This window comes from Rhinopithecus roxellana, chromosome 3 (genome assembly GCF_007565055.1).
Source record: "Rhinopithecus roxellana isolate Shanxi Qingling chromosome 3, ASM756505v1, whole genome shotgun sequence".
Taxonomy (NCBI): domain Eukaryota; kingdom Metazoa; phylum Chordata; class Mammalia; order Primates; family Cercopithecidae; genus Rhinopithecus; species Rhinopithecus roxellana.
The window spans coordinates 13,959,785-13,975,870 of record NC_044551.1 but is presented as its reverse complement, the minus strand read 5'-3'; the positions used below and the strand labels follow the sequence as shown (position 1 = coordinate 13,975,870).

General features: G+C 50.0%; 1 protein-coding gene across 1 annotated transcript in view; it reads left to right on the top strand.

The window, feature by feature from the left end:
* The first annotated feature begins 217 nt into the window (after positions 1 to 217).
* Positions 218 to 16,086, top strand: part of PLEKHG4B (pleckstrin homology and RhoGEF domain containing G4B) — a 38,986-nt gene continuing 23,117 nt past the window's right edge. The window contains exons 1-6 of the mRNA XM_030927083.1: positions 218 to 626; positions 3,535 to 3,744; positions 3,892 to 4,015; positions 6,008 to 6,101; positions 12,398 to 12,484; positions 15,795 to 15,911. Coding sequence (XP_030782943.1) covers positions 218 to 626; positions 3,535 to 3,744; positions 3,892 to 4,015; positions 6,008 to 6,101; positions 12,398 to 12,484; positions 15,795 to 15,911 — 1,041 coding nt within the window. The remainder of the gene's footprint in view (positions 627 to 3,534; positions 3,745 to 3,891; positions 4,016 to 6,007; positions 6,102 to 12,397; positions 12,485 to 15,794; positions 15,912 to 16,086) is intronic.

Here is a 16,086-nt window from a genome sequence, read left to right as displayed (position 1 = left end):
AGACAGGGACTTCGAAAAGGTCAGCCCCTCAGAGCAGGGCCCACGGATGCCCCCTGAGAACTGCGGGGGGTCGGAGCAGAGGCCAGACCCCATGAACCAGGAGGACGGCCCCAAGACCCTCACCTTCCACACAGACCTGGACATCCCGAGCAGCAGGAGGCGGCCGCCAGGGGACCCCAGTTGTGTGCAGCCTAGACGCTGGTTCAGGGAGTCGTACATGGAGGCCCTGCGGAACCCCATGCCCCTGGGCAGCTCTGAGGAGGCCCTCGGGGACCTGGCCTGCAGCTCCCTGGCTGGAGCCAGCAGAGACCTGGGGACTGGGGCAGCAGCCAGTGGGACTCAGGAGGAAATCTCCGGCCCCTGGGGAGACCCCCAACAGACCCCAAGTCTAGAGAAGAAGAGGCACACGCCCAGCCGGGCAGGTCCAGGAGCCACGGGGCGGACCCTTCCCAGGAGGTCTCGGTCCCGGGAAAGGGCGCCCAGAAGCTCCGGAGGGGCCCAGGTTGCAGCCTGCCACACCTCACACCACTCAGCTGGCGCCAGGCCTGGGGGCCACCTAGGAGGACAAGCTGTGGGGACCCCAAACTGTGTCCCAGTAGAGGGTCCCGGCTGCATCAAAGAGGAAGGTAAATGCTCCGCACCCCCTCCCCTGCACACCCCACAACCTCCCCTGCACACCTCACATCTCCCGTGCACACCCCTACCCCCTCCCCCACACACCCCACAACCTCCCCCGCACACCTCACCCCTCCCCCGCACACCCAACCTCCCCTGCACACCCCACCCCTCCCCCACAAACCCCACAACCTCCCCCACACACCTCACCCCTCCCCCGCACACCCCACAACCTCCCCTGCACAGCCCACAACCTCCCCCGCACACCCCCACCCCCTCCCATGCACACCCCACAACCTCCCCCGCACACCCCACAACCTCCCCCGCACACCCCACCCCTCCCCCACACACCCCACAATCTCTCCCGTACACCCCACCCCTCCCCCACACACCCCACCCCCTCCCCCGCACACCCCACAACCTCCCCCACACACCAACCCATCCCCCGCACACCCCACAACCTCCCCCGCACACCCCCACCCCCTTCCCTGCACACCCCACAACCTCCCCCGCACACCCCCACCCCCTTCCCTGCATACCCCCTCAACCTCCCCTGCACACCCCACCCCTCCTCTGCACACCCCACCCTCCCCTGCACACCCCACAACCTCCCCCACACACCCCACCCCTCCCCTGCACACCCCAACCTCCCCCACACACCCCACAACCTCCTCCGCACACCCCACAACCTCCCCTGCACACCCCCATCCCCTCCCCTGCACATCCCACAACCTCCCCTGCACACCCCCACCCCCTCCCCTGCACACCCCACAACCTCCCCTGCACACCCCCACCCCCACCCCTGCACACCCCACCACTCCCCTGCACACCCCCTCAACCTCCCCCACACGTCCCACAACCTCCCCCGCACATCCCACCCCTCCCCTGCACACCCCAACCTCCCCCACACACCCCACAACCTCCCCTGCACACCCCCACCCCCTCCCCTGCACACCCCACCTCTCCCCTGCACACCCCCACAGCCTCCCCCTGCACTGTCCCCCTCCTGTCACAGTTTTGTTTGGTCACTTGATCCACAAGAAGCCAGTCTCCATATTCATGTTGGCACTCACGTTCTGGAGACCAAAAGTCCAACATCAAGCTGTGGGCAGAGTGCCCGAGGTCCAGGGGCACCCATCCTGCCTCTTCCAGCTTCTGGGACTCCAGGTGTCCTGGGCTGTTGCTGCAGCACTCTGACTGTCCCCCCCTTTGCCTCTGACTCGAATCTCCCTCTCCTTGCTCTCGGGCATCCATCGCTGGATTCGGGGCCCCTGTAAACCCAGGACGACCTCACATCTAGATCCTCAGACTCAGTTTCCAACTGGAGGCCACATTCAGTTTCCAAGGGTTAGGAGAGAAAATGGGATGATATAAAGACTTTGCAGGGCATAAAGTAAGAAAAGAATGACAACATATTTCTTAAATCAAATATTTCAAATATTATCTGTTTGTTTGTTTGTTTGTTTTTTGAGTAAAGAAATAGCCTGTGAGTAACACAACCAGTGATGTTGGAAAGAAGGAAAACATGTGAACATACTGATGTGGGCTCCAGCGAGCAGGGCTACCCAACCTCCGAAAATGAACCGGCTGAGCCCTCCTCTCCATGGGCCGCCTGCTGCGGTGCCTGGAGACAGCCGCCTGGCCGCCCACCCTCCTACCCACCTGGCCTAACCAGGGGTTCGGAGGCACCACGGCCCTTGGAGACAGAAATGTGGCCCAGCCCGTTCCAGCCACCTCACGAGGGCCTTTCGCCTTTGAAGTTAGGCTGCTGTGCCTGGAACTTCTGACGGTTCCCAGAGTGCCGCACACACAGGACCTACTGCAGAAAGAGCTTTGTAACAGAAGTACTCACTTGGGGTAACGCTTCCTGAAAGTGTTCTGTCACCTCACTGCAGTTCAGCTAAAGTGAAAAGTCCTAGCCCCTCCCCATGGTTTCCAGCCCCTCACCTTTCCTTTGTATTGATTTTCTTCCATTTGTACTGGGCAGAGAAGACACACAATCGTGCAGCACCCCTCGCAGTCACACACACACCATAACAACCACACACAGTCACGTGCCTCACACGATCACACGCTCAAGTTCCACATGCACATGGAATCACACACCACACATGGTCACATGCCTCACATGATACACGCACACACGGTCACACCACAGTCACATGCCTCATGATACATGCACACAATCATACACACCACACACAGTCACATGCCTCACACAATACATGCACACACAGTCACACCACAGTCACATGCCTCGCATGATCACACACTCCAGATTGACACACAGTCACACACCGGAGTTCCACATACCACACACAAACAGTAACACACCTCACAGTCACATGCCTCACACAATCACACGTGCCAGAGTTACACATACCATGCACACACACGCAATCACACATCACGTGGTCACGTGCCTCACACGATACATGCACACACGGTCACATGCCTCTCATGATCACACTCTCCAGATTGACACAGTCACAAACAGAGTTCCACATACCACACACAGTAACACACCAGTCACATGCCTCACACAATCATACGTGCCAGAGTTACACATACTATGCACGCACACACAATCACACACCGCATGCAGTCACACACACTGCACTTTGAGCAGATGAGTAGGGATGAGATGACCCGTTCTTCATGGGGGGTCTGCAGGTAGGGAGCATGTCTGTGAGCTGGGGAATCTGTCTCCGTGATGACGCCGCGCGTCTGTGATGATGCCGCGTGCCCTGTGCAGTGGAACATGCTTTCACTTCCCACGTGAACTGGGACAAGTTCTCATGGAACCGCCTATTTTCATGCATGTTTCTGTCCCGTGGTGCATAGCAAGCTGAGCAGAGCAGCTGCTTTCAACAGGCAGGAAAACCTTCATCTTTGACATGGTCTCTTTCCTTTGTCCAGACGTTCTTGCGTCCTCAGCCTGTGTCAGCACAGACGGCGGCAGCCTCCATTGCCACAACCCCAGCGGGCTTTCCGATGCGCCTGCTCAGCAGCCACGCCCTGAGCGAGAAGGGTGGCCGCCAGGCACAGGGGACTTCCCCAGCCAGGTGCCCAAGCGGGTGCTGGATGTCAACCAGGAGCTGCTGCAGTCCGGGGTCATCACCCTCCCAGGTGAGCATGGGCTGCCGCTTGCCCAGGTGAGCACACAGCAGGCTCTTCTGTCAGGGCAGATCTCATATCTAAGCCAACAGCACAGACCCAGCTCACCACTTCATAGGAGTGAAACCCTTGGCAGCTGCCCTGTCTCTGTCTCCACAGGGACCCGAGACCGTCAGGGCAGAGCGGTGGTGCAGGTCCGCACCAGGAGCCCACTCTGGACCAGGGAACACTCGTCCTGTGCCAAGCTGACCCGACTGCTGCTGTACTTCCATAGCATCCCCAGGTGGGACGGGGGGCCAGGCCCCACCCTGCAGATCCATGGGACCCCAGCTGCATGTGTGTGGCAAAGTGGGGGGCACGGGGAGATGCCAGCTTCCACGACCAGACTCTGCCTCTCCTAACCTCATCTTTCAAAACAGCACCCACGTGCTTCCAGCCTTGATTTCTACACACCACTTCTTGTCTTCTGTACACATCCTTCCCAGTGACACCCAAAATTAAACACACCTGGCTACGGGGTGGGCGGGGCACACTCACTCTTGACCAGGACTCAGCCATCCGTGTGATGTGCAGCTTCTGCCGGCTTTGAGTCAGGGTTCTCTTGTGTCCTTGGCTACATGAGTGCTGTAAGATCAGTGTCCAGACACACAGCTTAATTAGAATGGGAGTTAATCCTGGAATCAGAGCTGGAGAAGTTTCTCAGAGAACACACACACACACAATTTTTTTTTTTTTTTTTTTTTTTTTTTTTTTTTTGAGACAGGGTCTTGCTGTCGCCCAGGCTAGAGCACAGTGGTGCAATCACAGCTCACTGTAGCCTCAACCTCCTGGGCTAAAGCGATCCTCCTCCCGCCTCAGCCTCCCAGGTAGCCACAGCGCCAGGCTATATATATAGTTTTTTTTTTTTTTTGAGACGGAGTCTTGCTCTGTTGCCCAGGCTGGAGTGCAGTGGTGCAATCTCGGCTCACCGCAAGCTCCACCTCCCGGGTTCACGCCATTCTTCTGCCTCACCCTCTCGAGTAGCTGGGACTACAGGCGCCCATCACCACGTCCAGCTAATTTTTTGTTTTTTTTTATTTTTATTTTTTTTTTTTTTTTGAGACGGAGTCTCGCTCTGTCACCCAGGCTGGAGTGCAGTGGCCGGATCTCAGCTCACTGCAAGCTCCGCCTCCCAGGTTTATGCCATTCTCCTGCCTCAGCCTCCCGAGTAGCTGGGACTACAAGCGCCCGCCACCTCGCCCGGCTAGTTTTTTATATATTTTTTTAGTAGAGACGGGGTTTCACCAGGTTAGCCAGGATGGTCTCGATCTCCTGACCTTGTGATCCGCCCATCTCGGCCTCCCAAAGTGCTGGGATTACAGGCTTGAGCCACCACGCCCAGCAATTTTTTGTATTTTTAGTAGATACGGGGTTTCACCGTGTTAGCCAGGATGGTCTCGATCTCCTGACCTGGTAATCCACTCGCCTCGGCCTCCCAAAGTGTTGGGATTACAGGCATGAGTCACTGTGCCCGGCCCAGGCTATGTATTTTTTAAGACTAGTCAAGTGTGGTAGTGAGAAGGCGGGAAGAGTAGAACAAGGTGTTTGATCTGTAACTGTGCATGAGCAATCAAATGAGATAACTCACTACCTTCAGCTGAACCCTAAAATTTTGTAAAATGAATATATCAACTCACCCAACCTACTATTTTCTCCTATTAAATTTTGAACTGAAGTTTCCAATCACAATCACGGAGACAAATCTTTTAAGTTGGAGTTTTCAAAACCACGTGATGGTATTTTTAGTTCAAAAGATGTTCTAACAGTCTTAGCTTGGCTCTGGATAGTAAAGACCCTCATGACTGATCTCAAGCTTCCGTCTTGGAAACAGGCCATCCACATCCCATCAGAATCATCAGAATCACCTTCTGTGCTTACGTTAAAGCCCATACAAATACACGAGGGCAAGAAGGCCCTGAAGTCCTTGCCCCCTTGATGGAGCAGGGCCCATTTCGTCCATCCAGGAGCATGGGTGGGTGTTTAGGGGAAAGTAGCCCCAGCCCCACGTGCCGAGACACTATCTGACGTCACTAGTGGGTTAGCAAGAGGAACAACGGTGGTGCCTCCAGCCAATGGGCCTGCACCTTCAGGAAGTGGAAGGCTGATGTGTATAGAGAACCCCTAACTTCTAGAGCTGAAAGGAAACCAGTAACTACTAGTCTCAGAGGTGGAGAAACTCATTTTTGTAAGAGATTTCACCTTCGGTGGTTAAGAGCAGCTGTCTTTCTCTCCCCAGGAAGGAGGTCCGGGACCTGGGGCTGGTCATCCTGGTGGACGCACGCAGGAGTCCAGCCGCCCCTGCTGTCTCCCAGGCCCTCGCGGGATTGCAGGTACGGCAGGGTTGTCGCGTCCCTTGAGTGTGCACAGCATCTCAGGGTCGTGTGCCGCTGGGGCCGCCCACATCGTGGTTCTGGAGTAGCCAGTCCACAGGCTTAGTGTGAAGATTCGAGATGGGGGCCCCTGTGCAGAGCCCCCTCCTTCTTGGGGTCTTCCCGATGAGTCCAGCTCTTGCTCTCCGGGGCCAGACACAGACAACACTGGGGAAGGTGGGCTTGGCCCATCCACTGGGGACTTGGGGAAGCTCCATGCTGGGGGCAACTGCAAACCTAAAAAGCAAAGCCAGCCAGGCCCAGGTGGTGGGCTCCTGTCCCAGGAGGACAGCACAGCCCCATCCCTGCCCAGTACGGCTGCCCCTGCTATGCCCCTCCGTCAGGATGCAGGGCACAGCATTGCCCTTCAGACAAAGGACAGAGGAGGCAGGGGCAGCCATGGCTCACTGCATGGACGAACCAGGGTGGGGACGAACCTGGCAGCCCCAGACAGGGTCAGTGCCATTGCTGCAGGACCCTATAGCCTCAAACTCCCAGGCTCAAGCCATGCTCCTGCCTCAGCCTCCAGAGTAGCTAGGACCACAGGCGTGTGCCACCATGCCCAGCTAATTTTTTATATGTTTACTAGAGATGGGTTTTGCCACGTTGCCCAGGCTGGTCTTGAATTCCTGGACTCAAGTGATCCACCCACCTCAGCCTCCCAGAGTGCTGGGATCGCAGGCATGAGCCACTGTGCATGGCCTAGGGGCCCTGCATTGAACCATAAGCAACATCCAGAGGAGATGGGAAGCACTGCGGATGGGAAGATGCCACTGCCTGAGCAGGGGCAGATGGGAGCCCAGAGATGGGGAGAGACCAGGGATGGGGGGTCCAGGGACAGGGACAGGGAGGGGATGGGGACAGAACCCAGGGTGCCCTCTCCCATGCCCCACCTGCACTCCACGAAGCTAAACCCATTACGCCCTTGCTGTCCCTGCTGAAGATGGAGGCAGTGGCTCCTGTATTCACTGAGGAAACTCAAGTTTAGGGACACCAGGTGGCAGGTTGTGCCAGGAAAGACATCAGTCAGAGACAGTGCTGCCAGAACTCACCCCACCGTGGAGTCCTCCTTCCTCTCCCCTTCCATGGGCCTCCCTCTTCTCTCCACTGGCACTCCTCCCTCCTCTCTCCCAACCTGTGGTCCTCCCTCCTCTCACCCATTCTGCAGCCCTCCCTCATCTTCCTTCCCATGGTACTCCTTTCTTCCCCCCTCCACAGTCCTCCCTCCTCTCCACCCCCACAGTCGTTCCTCCTCTTCTCCCACCCTGCAGCCCACCTTCCTCTCCCACACCCTGTGACCCTCCATCCTCCCCCCGTGGTCCTCCATCCTCTCCCCCTCCATGGTCCTCCCTCCTCTCTACCCCCATGGTGGTTCCTCCTCTCTCACACACTGTAGCCCTCCCTCCTCTCCCCACCATGGTCCTCCCTCCTCTTTCCTAACCCTACAGCCCTCCCTTCTATTCACCCCTGTGATCCTCTCTCCTCCCCCCCACACAGTCCTCCCTCCTGTCTCCACTGTAGACCTCCCTCCTCTTCCCTAACCTAAAGTCCTCCCTCCTCTTTCCCCTGCAGTCCTCCCTCCTGTCCTCCCCCATAGTCCTCCCTCCTCTTCCCCCACCCTACGGTCCTCCTTCCTCTTCCCTAACTCTTGAGTCCTCCCTCATCTCCCCCTCCTCTCCTCCCCCAGAGTCCTCCCTTCTCTCCCCTGACCCTGTGGCCCCCCATCCCCTCCCCCCACCCTGTGGTCCTTCCTCCTCTTCTCTAACCCTGCAGTCCTCCTTCCTACCCCCCGCCACAGTCTTCCCTCTTCTCTCTCCACCCTGCTGCCACCACTTCTCTCCCCTACACTTCCCCTCTTGCATGGAGCCTGCCTCCCCTCACCTTAGAGTGAACCTGCCTCTTATCTCCCTCTTTACTGTCAGTCCTGCCTGTGGTTTCTTCTTACTTTCACAGTACGTGGCTCTTGTTAGAAAATCTCAGTGTCCTACGTGAGACTTGGAGGAGACAGCCTCAGTCATGACCCTCTTTACAGAGTGGGATCCACTCAGGTTGGGCCCTGCAGTGGCATCCTCCAGAACTGCCTGGCAGTGTGGCTGGGCCAGCAGAAATTGGCTGGCCTGGGAGCAAGTGACAGGGACCTTGGGCTGGGCAAGGGGCTGAGGTGACTCCCCGAGGTCAGGAAGGGGTCACTGGGAGGAGAGAGCACAGGCCGAGGTCCAGACAGGAAGTGCCACAAGTTGGGTTGCACCAGCTAGGATAGACAGGAGTCCCCAGTGCACAAATACTGTCAGGAAAGCCTCAGGGACACCCAGGGCCAGGGGAGGCATTGATCAGAGAGGTTCTGAGAATTCTCGAGGCCTCCAAGAAAGGAACATGAGGCCCTCCTGCACCACAGCATGAGCATGAGCTGTCTCTGGTTGGGCACCTGGGCAGTGGTCTTTGCTTCACCTAGACAAAGAAATGGCAGTCAAGGAACAGATTCTAGGGGAGGAAACAAAGCTGACCCAGAGGTTACCTGGGCACGAGAGGAATCTGGAAGAACCCATACCTGCTGAGCAAACCTAAGGTAGTGACATCAGGGTGGAAAAAAGAATATATATGCTTATTATTAGCGTTCACCAAAAAAGGTTCACAGTGCATTGCTCTAAAGCTCAGTTAGCTTCTCTAACACAAGGTAGACACAGTGTGAAGTGCCAAAACTCAGTTTCCATAAAATATTTTACAAGCACGTAAGTTCCTTATTGACTTTTTCAAAAGAAATTCACATAGGAAATACGTCCTAATTCTATGATGCCAGCATAACCCTGATACTAAAGCCAACCAAAGACACTAAAAGTAAAGAAAACTGCAGAGCAATATCCCTTATGAAGGTTGATGCAAAAATCATCAACAAAATGATAGCAAATCAAATTCAGTAGATGGTTGAAAGGATTATACACCCTGACCAAGTACAATTTGTTCCTGGAATGCAAGGATGGTTCAACACATGAAAACTGATCAGTGTAATATACCACACAAACAGAATGAAGGGGGAAAAACACATGATCATCTCAATTGATGCCAGAAAAAAGTATTTGACATTCAACATCTTTCATGATGAAAGCACTCAATAAACTAGAAATAGAAGGAAATTACCTCAGCATAATAAAGGTCATATGAAAAATCTACAGGAAATATACTCAATGGCAAAAAACTGAAATCTTCTCATCTAAAATCAGGAACAAGGCAATAATGCCCACTTCTTTTCAACATGTTGCTGGAAGTTCTAGCTAGTGCAATTGGACAAGAAAAAGGGGTGGGGGGGAAGAGGCATTCAAACTGGAAAGGAAGAAGTAAAATTATATCTATTCCCAGATGATGTGATCTTGTATGCAGAAAATCCTAACAGTTACACACACACACACACACACACACACACAAATAAGTTAATTCAGCAAAGTAGCAGGATACAAGGTCAACACACAAAAATCAGTCACACTTCTATACACTTAACAGTGAGCAATCTGAAAAGGAAATTAAGAAAACAGTTCATTTACAATAGCATCAATAAGAATAAAGTAATCAAAAAGAATTAACCAAAGAAGTGAAAGACTTTTTCACTGAAAACTATAAGACAGCTGAAAGAAATTAAAAAAGATGTAAATAGAAAGATATCTCACGTTCAAAGATTGGAAGACAATATTGTATTGAAATATCAATACTACACAAAGTGATGTATAGATACAGTGCAATCCCTATCAAAATTCCACTGACATTTTTTGCCAAAATAGGAAACCCTATCCTGAAATTCATAGGGAATCTCAAAAGACTCCAACTAGCCAAAACAATTATAAAAAATAAAAACAAAGCTGGAGGACTCACAGTTCCTGATTTCAAAACTTACTAAAAAGCAACAGTAATCAAAAAAATATGGCACTGGCATAAAAACAGACATATAGAACAATCAAATAGAATAGAAAGCCATGAAACTAACAGTCATATACATAAATGATTTTTCAAAAGGGTACCAAGACCATTCAATTGAGAAAAGACCATCTTTTTTAACAAATGGTGCTTAAAAACTAGATATCCACATGCAAGAGAATTGGCCGGGTGCGGTGGCTCAAGCCTGTAATCCAAGCACTTTGGGAGGCCGAGACGGGCGGATCATGAGGTCAAGAGATCGAGACCACCCTGGCTAACACAGTGAAACCCTGTCTCTACTAAAAAATACAAAAAAAAAAAACTAGCTGGGCAAGGTGGCGGGCACCTGTAGTCCCAGCTACTCGGGAGGCTGAGGCAGGAGAATGGCATGAACCCGGGAGGCGGAGCTTGCAGTGAGCTGAGATCCGGCCACTGCGCTCCAGCCTGGGTGACAGAGCAAGACTCCGTCTCAAAAAATATATATATAGAGAGAGAGAGAGAACTCCTAAAATTCAACAACAACAAAAACCAAATTGCCCAATTCAAAAATGAACAAAAGACTTGGATAGACATTTCTCCAAAGAAGATATATACATGGCTAATGAGCACATTAAAAGATGCTCAATGTCATTAAAGATTAGAGAAATTCAAATCAAAACCTCAATTAAATACCACTTCCCCATGCGTTAGGGTGGCTATTGTAAAAAAACAAGTGTTGGCAAAGATACAATTGGAACACTTGCGCACTGTTGGTGGGAACAGTAAATAGTGACTCATTGTGGAAAACAATTTGGCAATTCCTCAAAAAGGTAAACATAGGATTACATATGATCCAGCAATACTGTGTCTGGGTATATACCCAAGAAATTGAAAGCAGAGTTTCCAAGAGATATTTATACAGCTATGTTCATAGCAGCATTATTCATAACAGCTAAAACACAGAAGCAACCTTAGTACCCATAAACGGATGAATATATAAGCAAAATGTGGCCTATCCTTACAACGGAATATTATCCAGCCTTAAAAAGGAAGGAAATTCTGACATATGCCACAGCATGTATGAATCTTGAGGACATGTTGAGTGAAATAAGCCAATCACAAAAAGACAAACATTCCACTTCTAAGAGTACTCAGAGTAGCCCAGATCCCAGAGACAGAAAGTAAAATGGTGGTTGCCTGGTGCCAGGGGCAGGGGATAATGAACAGTTTTTCTTTAACGGGTGCAGGGTTTTGGTTTTACAAGATGAAAAGAGTTATGGAGACAAATGGAGGTGGTGGTTGCACGACATTATGAATGTATCTAAGACTACTGAACTGTACACTGAAAAATGATGATAATAATGTTTCACCACAATGAAACAATTGAAAATATACACACATCTGATAAAGGATTTGTATATAGAATATATACAGTCTCAAAACTCAGTAATAAGAAAAAAATCCAATAAAATATGGGAAAGGATTTGAGTACTCTTCACTGAAGATGATACACAGATGGCAAATAAGCACATGAAAATTTGCCCAACATCATTAATCACTGGGGAAATGCAACTGAAAACCAAAGTGATACACACAAAAACAGCAACAAAGCTTGACAATAACAAATGCTTGGTACTGCTGATGGAAATGCAAAATGGTACAGCCACTCTGGAAAACACGTACTTATCACATGAGCCAGAAATCCCACTCCTAGATATTTATCGAAGATAAATGAAAACTTGTGTTCACACAATATTTATAGTGACTTTACCCATGATTGCCAAAAACTGGAAACAACCCAGTTATCCTTCAGCTGGTGAATGGATGAACAAATTGTGGTGAGGCATACCGTGGAATACTGCTTGGCAAAACAGAGGAACAAACCCTTAGTCTCCACACAGGGACGAGTTCCTAATGCACAGCGCTAAGTGAGAGAGGCCACTCCTGCTTTAGTCTGTTTATGTCTAGAAAAGGCAAGTTGGTGGAGTCGAAAGCAGATCAGTGGCTGCCAGGGGCTGGGCATAGGGGAGGGCTTGACTACAAAGAGGCACAAGAGAATTTTGGGGTTGCTTAACAGCTCTTTGTCTTGATGGTGGTGATGATTACACGACTATGCTTTCGTCAAAACTTACAGAACTATTCACTGAAAAGGGTGAATTTTATTGTATGTAAATTATACCTCAATAAACCTGATTACATTAAAATTCATAAGGGCAAATAATTTACAATTCAGGGCAAAGTCCACTATGTTTTATGCACTGTAGGTACTCTGGGAAACTATGACAGAAGTAGTACCAATCAAAATTGGGCAATTCTATTAATGAAGTTAAAAATTAGAAAGCTAATCAGTAATATTTATTTCTTATTTATTTCAGAACAACACATCTCCTATAATTCATAGTATCTTGCTGTTGATAGATAAAGAATCTGCATTTAGGCCTGACAAGGATGCAATAATTCAGGTAATGGTTTAGACTGTGGGATCCGGAGTGATAGACAAAATTAAGCATTAAGGCACCTAGATGAGATTAAACACATGAAAGAATTTAGATAAGTTCTAATTGCATCCATGTGGGAGCCTGGAAACCTACTTCCTACCCCGTAAGTTCTCGCAGGAGCCCTGCAGAGTATGCCACAAAAAACTTAAAAGTGTGACCCTTCTTTTCCACCTCATATGTTTTCTTTCCTCCTCTTTCTTTGTATCATTCTCTTTTATCTGAAAACATCTTCATTTGGCCTCATTCTGAAAGGATATTTTTGTTACATCTGGAATTCTGGTTTGAGAGGAGTTTTGCTTTTCCCCTCAGCACTTTAAAGATCCTGCTCTGTTGCCTTCTGGCCTCCATAATTTTAGAAGAAAAGTTCGTCATAACTCAGATCACTGTTCATCTCTATGAAGTGTGTTAATTTTCCTTCGGCTATTTCCAAGGTACCTCCTTTCTTTTCAGCAAATTGACTGCGATGCGAGTGGGCTTGGCTTTCTTCATTATCCTGTTTTGGCTTGAACTCTTAAATTTGTGAATTCATGTCTATCACCACATTTAGGACCTTTTTAGCCATTCTTTCTTTCTTTTTCTTTTTTTCTTCCCTTCCTGAGACAGCATCTAGCTCTGTCACCCAGGCTGGAGTGTGGTTGTGCAATCAGAGCTTACTGTAATCTCCAACTCCTGGGCTCAAGTGATTCTCCCACCTCAGCCTCCTGAGTAACTGGGACTGAAGGTGTGCACCCTCACATCAAGCTACTTTTTTTTTTAAGAGACAGGGTCTTGCTATGTTCCCCAGGCTGATCTCTAAGTCCTGGCCTTAAGCAGTCCTCCCACCTTGGCCTCCCAAAGCTCTGGGATTGTAGGCATGAGCCACAGTACCTGGCCTAGTTCTTAAAAAATTTTTTCCTGCTTTATTCTCTCTCTTCTCTCTTTCCAGTACTTCAATTGCATATACTAATATTGTCCCACAGATCTCTAAGAATCTGTCTTTTTTAACTTTTTTCCTCTCTAGTCTTCAGATAAGGTTGTTCTATCGATCCTGTCCTTAGGGTCACTGGTTCCTTACTCTGTCATCTCTTCAGCTGTTAAACTCACTAATGTGGCTTGGCTCTGTGTCCTCACCCAAACCTCCTGTCAAATTTTAATCCCCACGTGTGGAGGGAGGACTTGCTGGGAGGTGACTGGATCATGGAGGCAGATGCTGTTCTGATAGTGAGGGATTTCTCATGAGAGCTGATGGTTTTAAAGTGTGGTCCTTCCTTACTCTGTCTGTGTCACCTGTGCCATGGAAGACGTGTCTTGCTTCTCCTTTGCCTTCTGCCATGATTGTAAGTTTCCTAAGGCCTCCCCAGCCACGCAGAATTGTGAGTCAATTAAACCTCTTTCCTTTATAAATTACCCAGTCTCAGGTAGTATCTTTATAGCAGTGTGAAAACAGACTAATATATTCACCCAGTGAATGTTTTAGTTCAAATATTGTATTTTTCAGCTGTAAGATTTCCAGTGGATTTTAAAATATATTTTCTACATCTTTCCTGAGTTGTCCTCTTCTTTCATAAATTGCAGGCATTTTTCCTTTACCTCATTAAGCACGGTTTTAATGGCTGCTTTGAAATCCTTGTCTAATAATTCCAGCCTCTGGGTCATCTCTGGGTTGGCCTCTGCTGATTGTCTTTCCCTGGAGAATAGATCCTATGTTTCTGATTCTTGATGTGTCACATAATTCCGGACATTGTAAATATTCTGTTGGGGAGACTGGGTTCTGTAATAGATTCACAGTGTTATTCCGGCGTGCACGTAGAGTGCTTAGACTCAAACCAGAAGCTCTGTGTCTCCCACAGTGGGTTCAGTTTAATTCTCTGAGTCCTCCCCATGCATGCACAGTTCAGGGTCGGCCAGAGACTGGGGGAGAGTTTACACACACACCACGGGGCGTCTTCCACAGCTGCTCCCTTCTGGGAATCTACTTTCACTCTCCAGTGGTGTGGCCACCCCATCCTCTGTTTCTTCTTTCTTCAGGCCAGAAAGATGCCCATTTGCTTATTGTTTCTATATTTTATTTATGTTTTTAAATAAAATCGAGCTCCATTGCTGAGACTGAATTGCAGTGGTGTGATTACGGCTGCTTGCAGCCTTGACCTCCCCAGGCTCAGGTGATCCTTTCACCTCAGCCTCCTGAGTAGCTGGGTCTACAGGTGTGCACTAGCACGCTCTGCTAATTTTTGTAGTTTGTTTCGTAGAGATGGGAGTTTTGTCCTATTGCACAGGCCGGTCTTGAACTCTTGGGCTCAAGTGATCCGCCTGTCTTAGCCTCCCAAAGTGCTGGGATCACAGGTGTGAGCCTCCACACTGGTCAGATGCCCCTCTATTTTCCTTTTTTTTTTTTTTTTTTGCGATGAAGTCTTGTTCTGTGTTGCCAGGCTGGAGTGCAGTGGCATGATCTTGGCTCACCACAACCTCCACCTCCTGGATTCAAGTGATTCTCCTGCCTCAGCCTCCCGAGTAGCTGGGACCACAGGTGCACGCCACCATGCCCAGCTAATTTTTGCATTTTTAGTAGAGATGGGGTTTCACCAAGTTGGCCAGGATATTCTCAATCTCCTGACCTTGTTATCCACCCACTTCAGCCCCCCAAAGTGCTGGGATTACAGGCGTAAGCCACCGTGCCCAGCCCCTTTCCTTTCCTTTCTTTTTCTTTTTCTTTTTTTTTTTTGTTTTACAAAGCCACCTGCTGTCAAAAGGATGCCTGTTTTCTGTTGGAGCTCAGCCACTCCCTGCTGGCAGCGGCCCTGAGGATGGAGCACAGCGGGAACTCGCCCCTGCTGGCCCCACATGCAAGCGTTAGGTGCCCCCACAATAAGCCTGACTTGTCTCAGCTGCTGGGGCTTTCAGGAAACTCTCCTTATATTTTGTCCAGAGTTTGTGGGTTTTATCTGAGAAGGGCCACCTCTGCCACACCAGGAGAATGGCCTTGACTCATTCTTTCCCTTTTCCTTCCTCTTCTTTCTCCCCTTTTTTTTTTTTTTTTTTTTTTTTTTTTTTTTTTTTTTTTTGATTTTTCTTCACCAGGGCCTTTCCTTCATTTCTCTTTGCTTCCTGCTTTCCCGTCTTCTCACTTTCATTACTGCACCCAGACAGGTGCTGTTATCAGTGCCTCCAGCAAAGCAGGGGCGATGCTCCCTGAGCCAGCCTCTCCATCCTCCAAACCCAGGAATGAGCCATTTACAGGGTTTTCCCCCAAGAGATGCATCTGGAGCCATGACCAACGAGTGCCTCTTCTTGGCAGTGTGAGGTCGTGAGCTCCCTGAAGGCCCTGCACAAATTTGTCGACAGCTGCCAGCTGACCACAGACCTCGATGGCTCCTTTCCCTACAGCCATGGTGACTGGATCTGCTTCCGTCAGGTGGGTTCAGCCCCAGCTGCTGCACATGCCACAGTGTCTGGGGACTTTGTCTCATGTGGATGTTTTTACTCAAGTTTGAAAAGACATCACCATCCCTGATCTCATGCTTATTACAGTCACCATTCAGGTCTTGGTGTCTCCACAACCATGCCGTGGTGCACCTGAGATGCCAAGC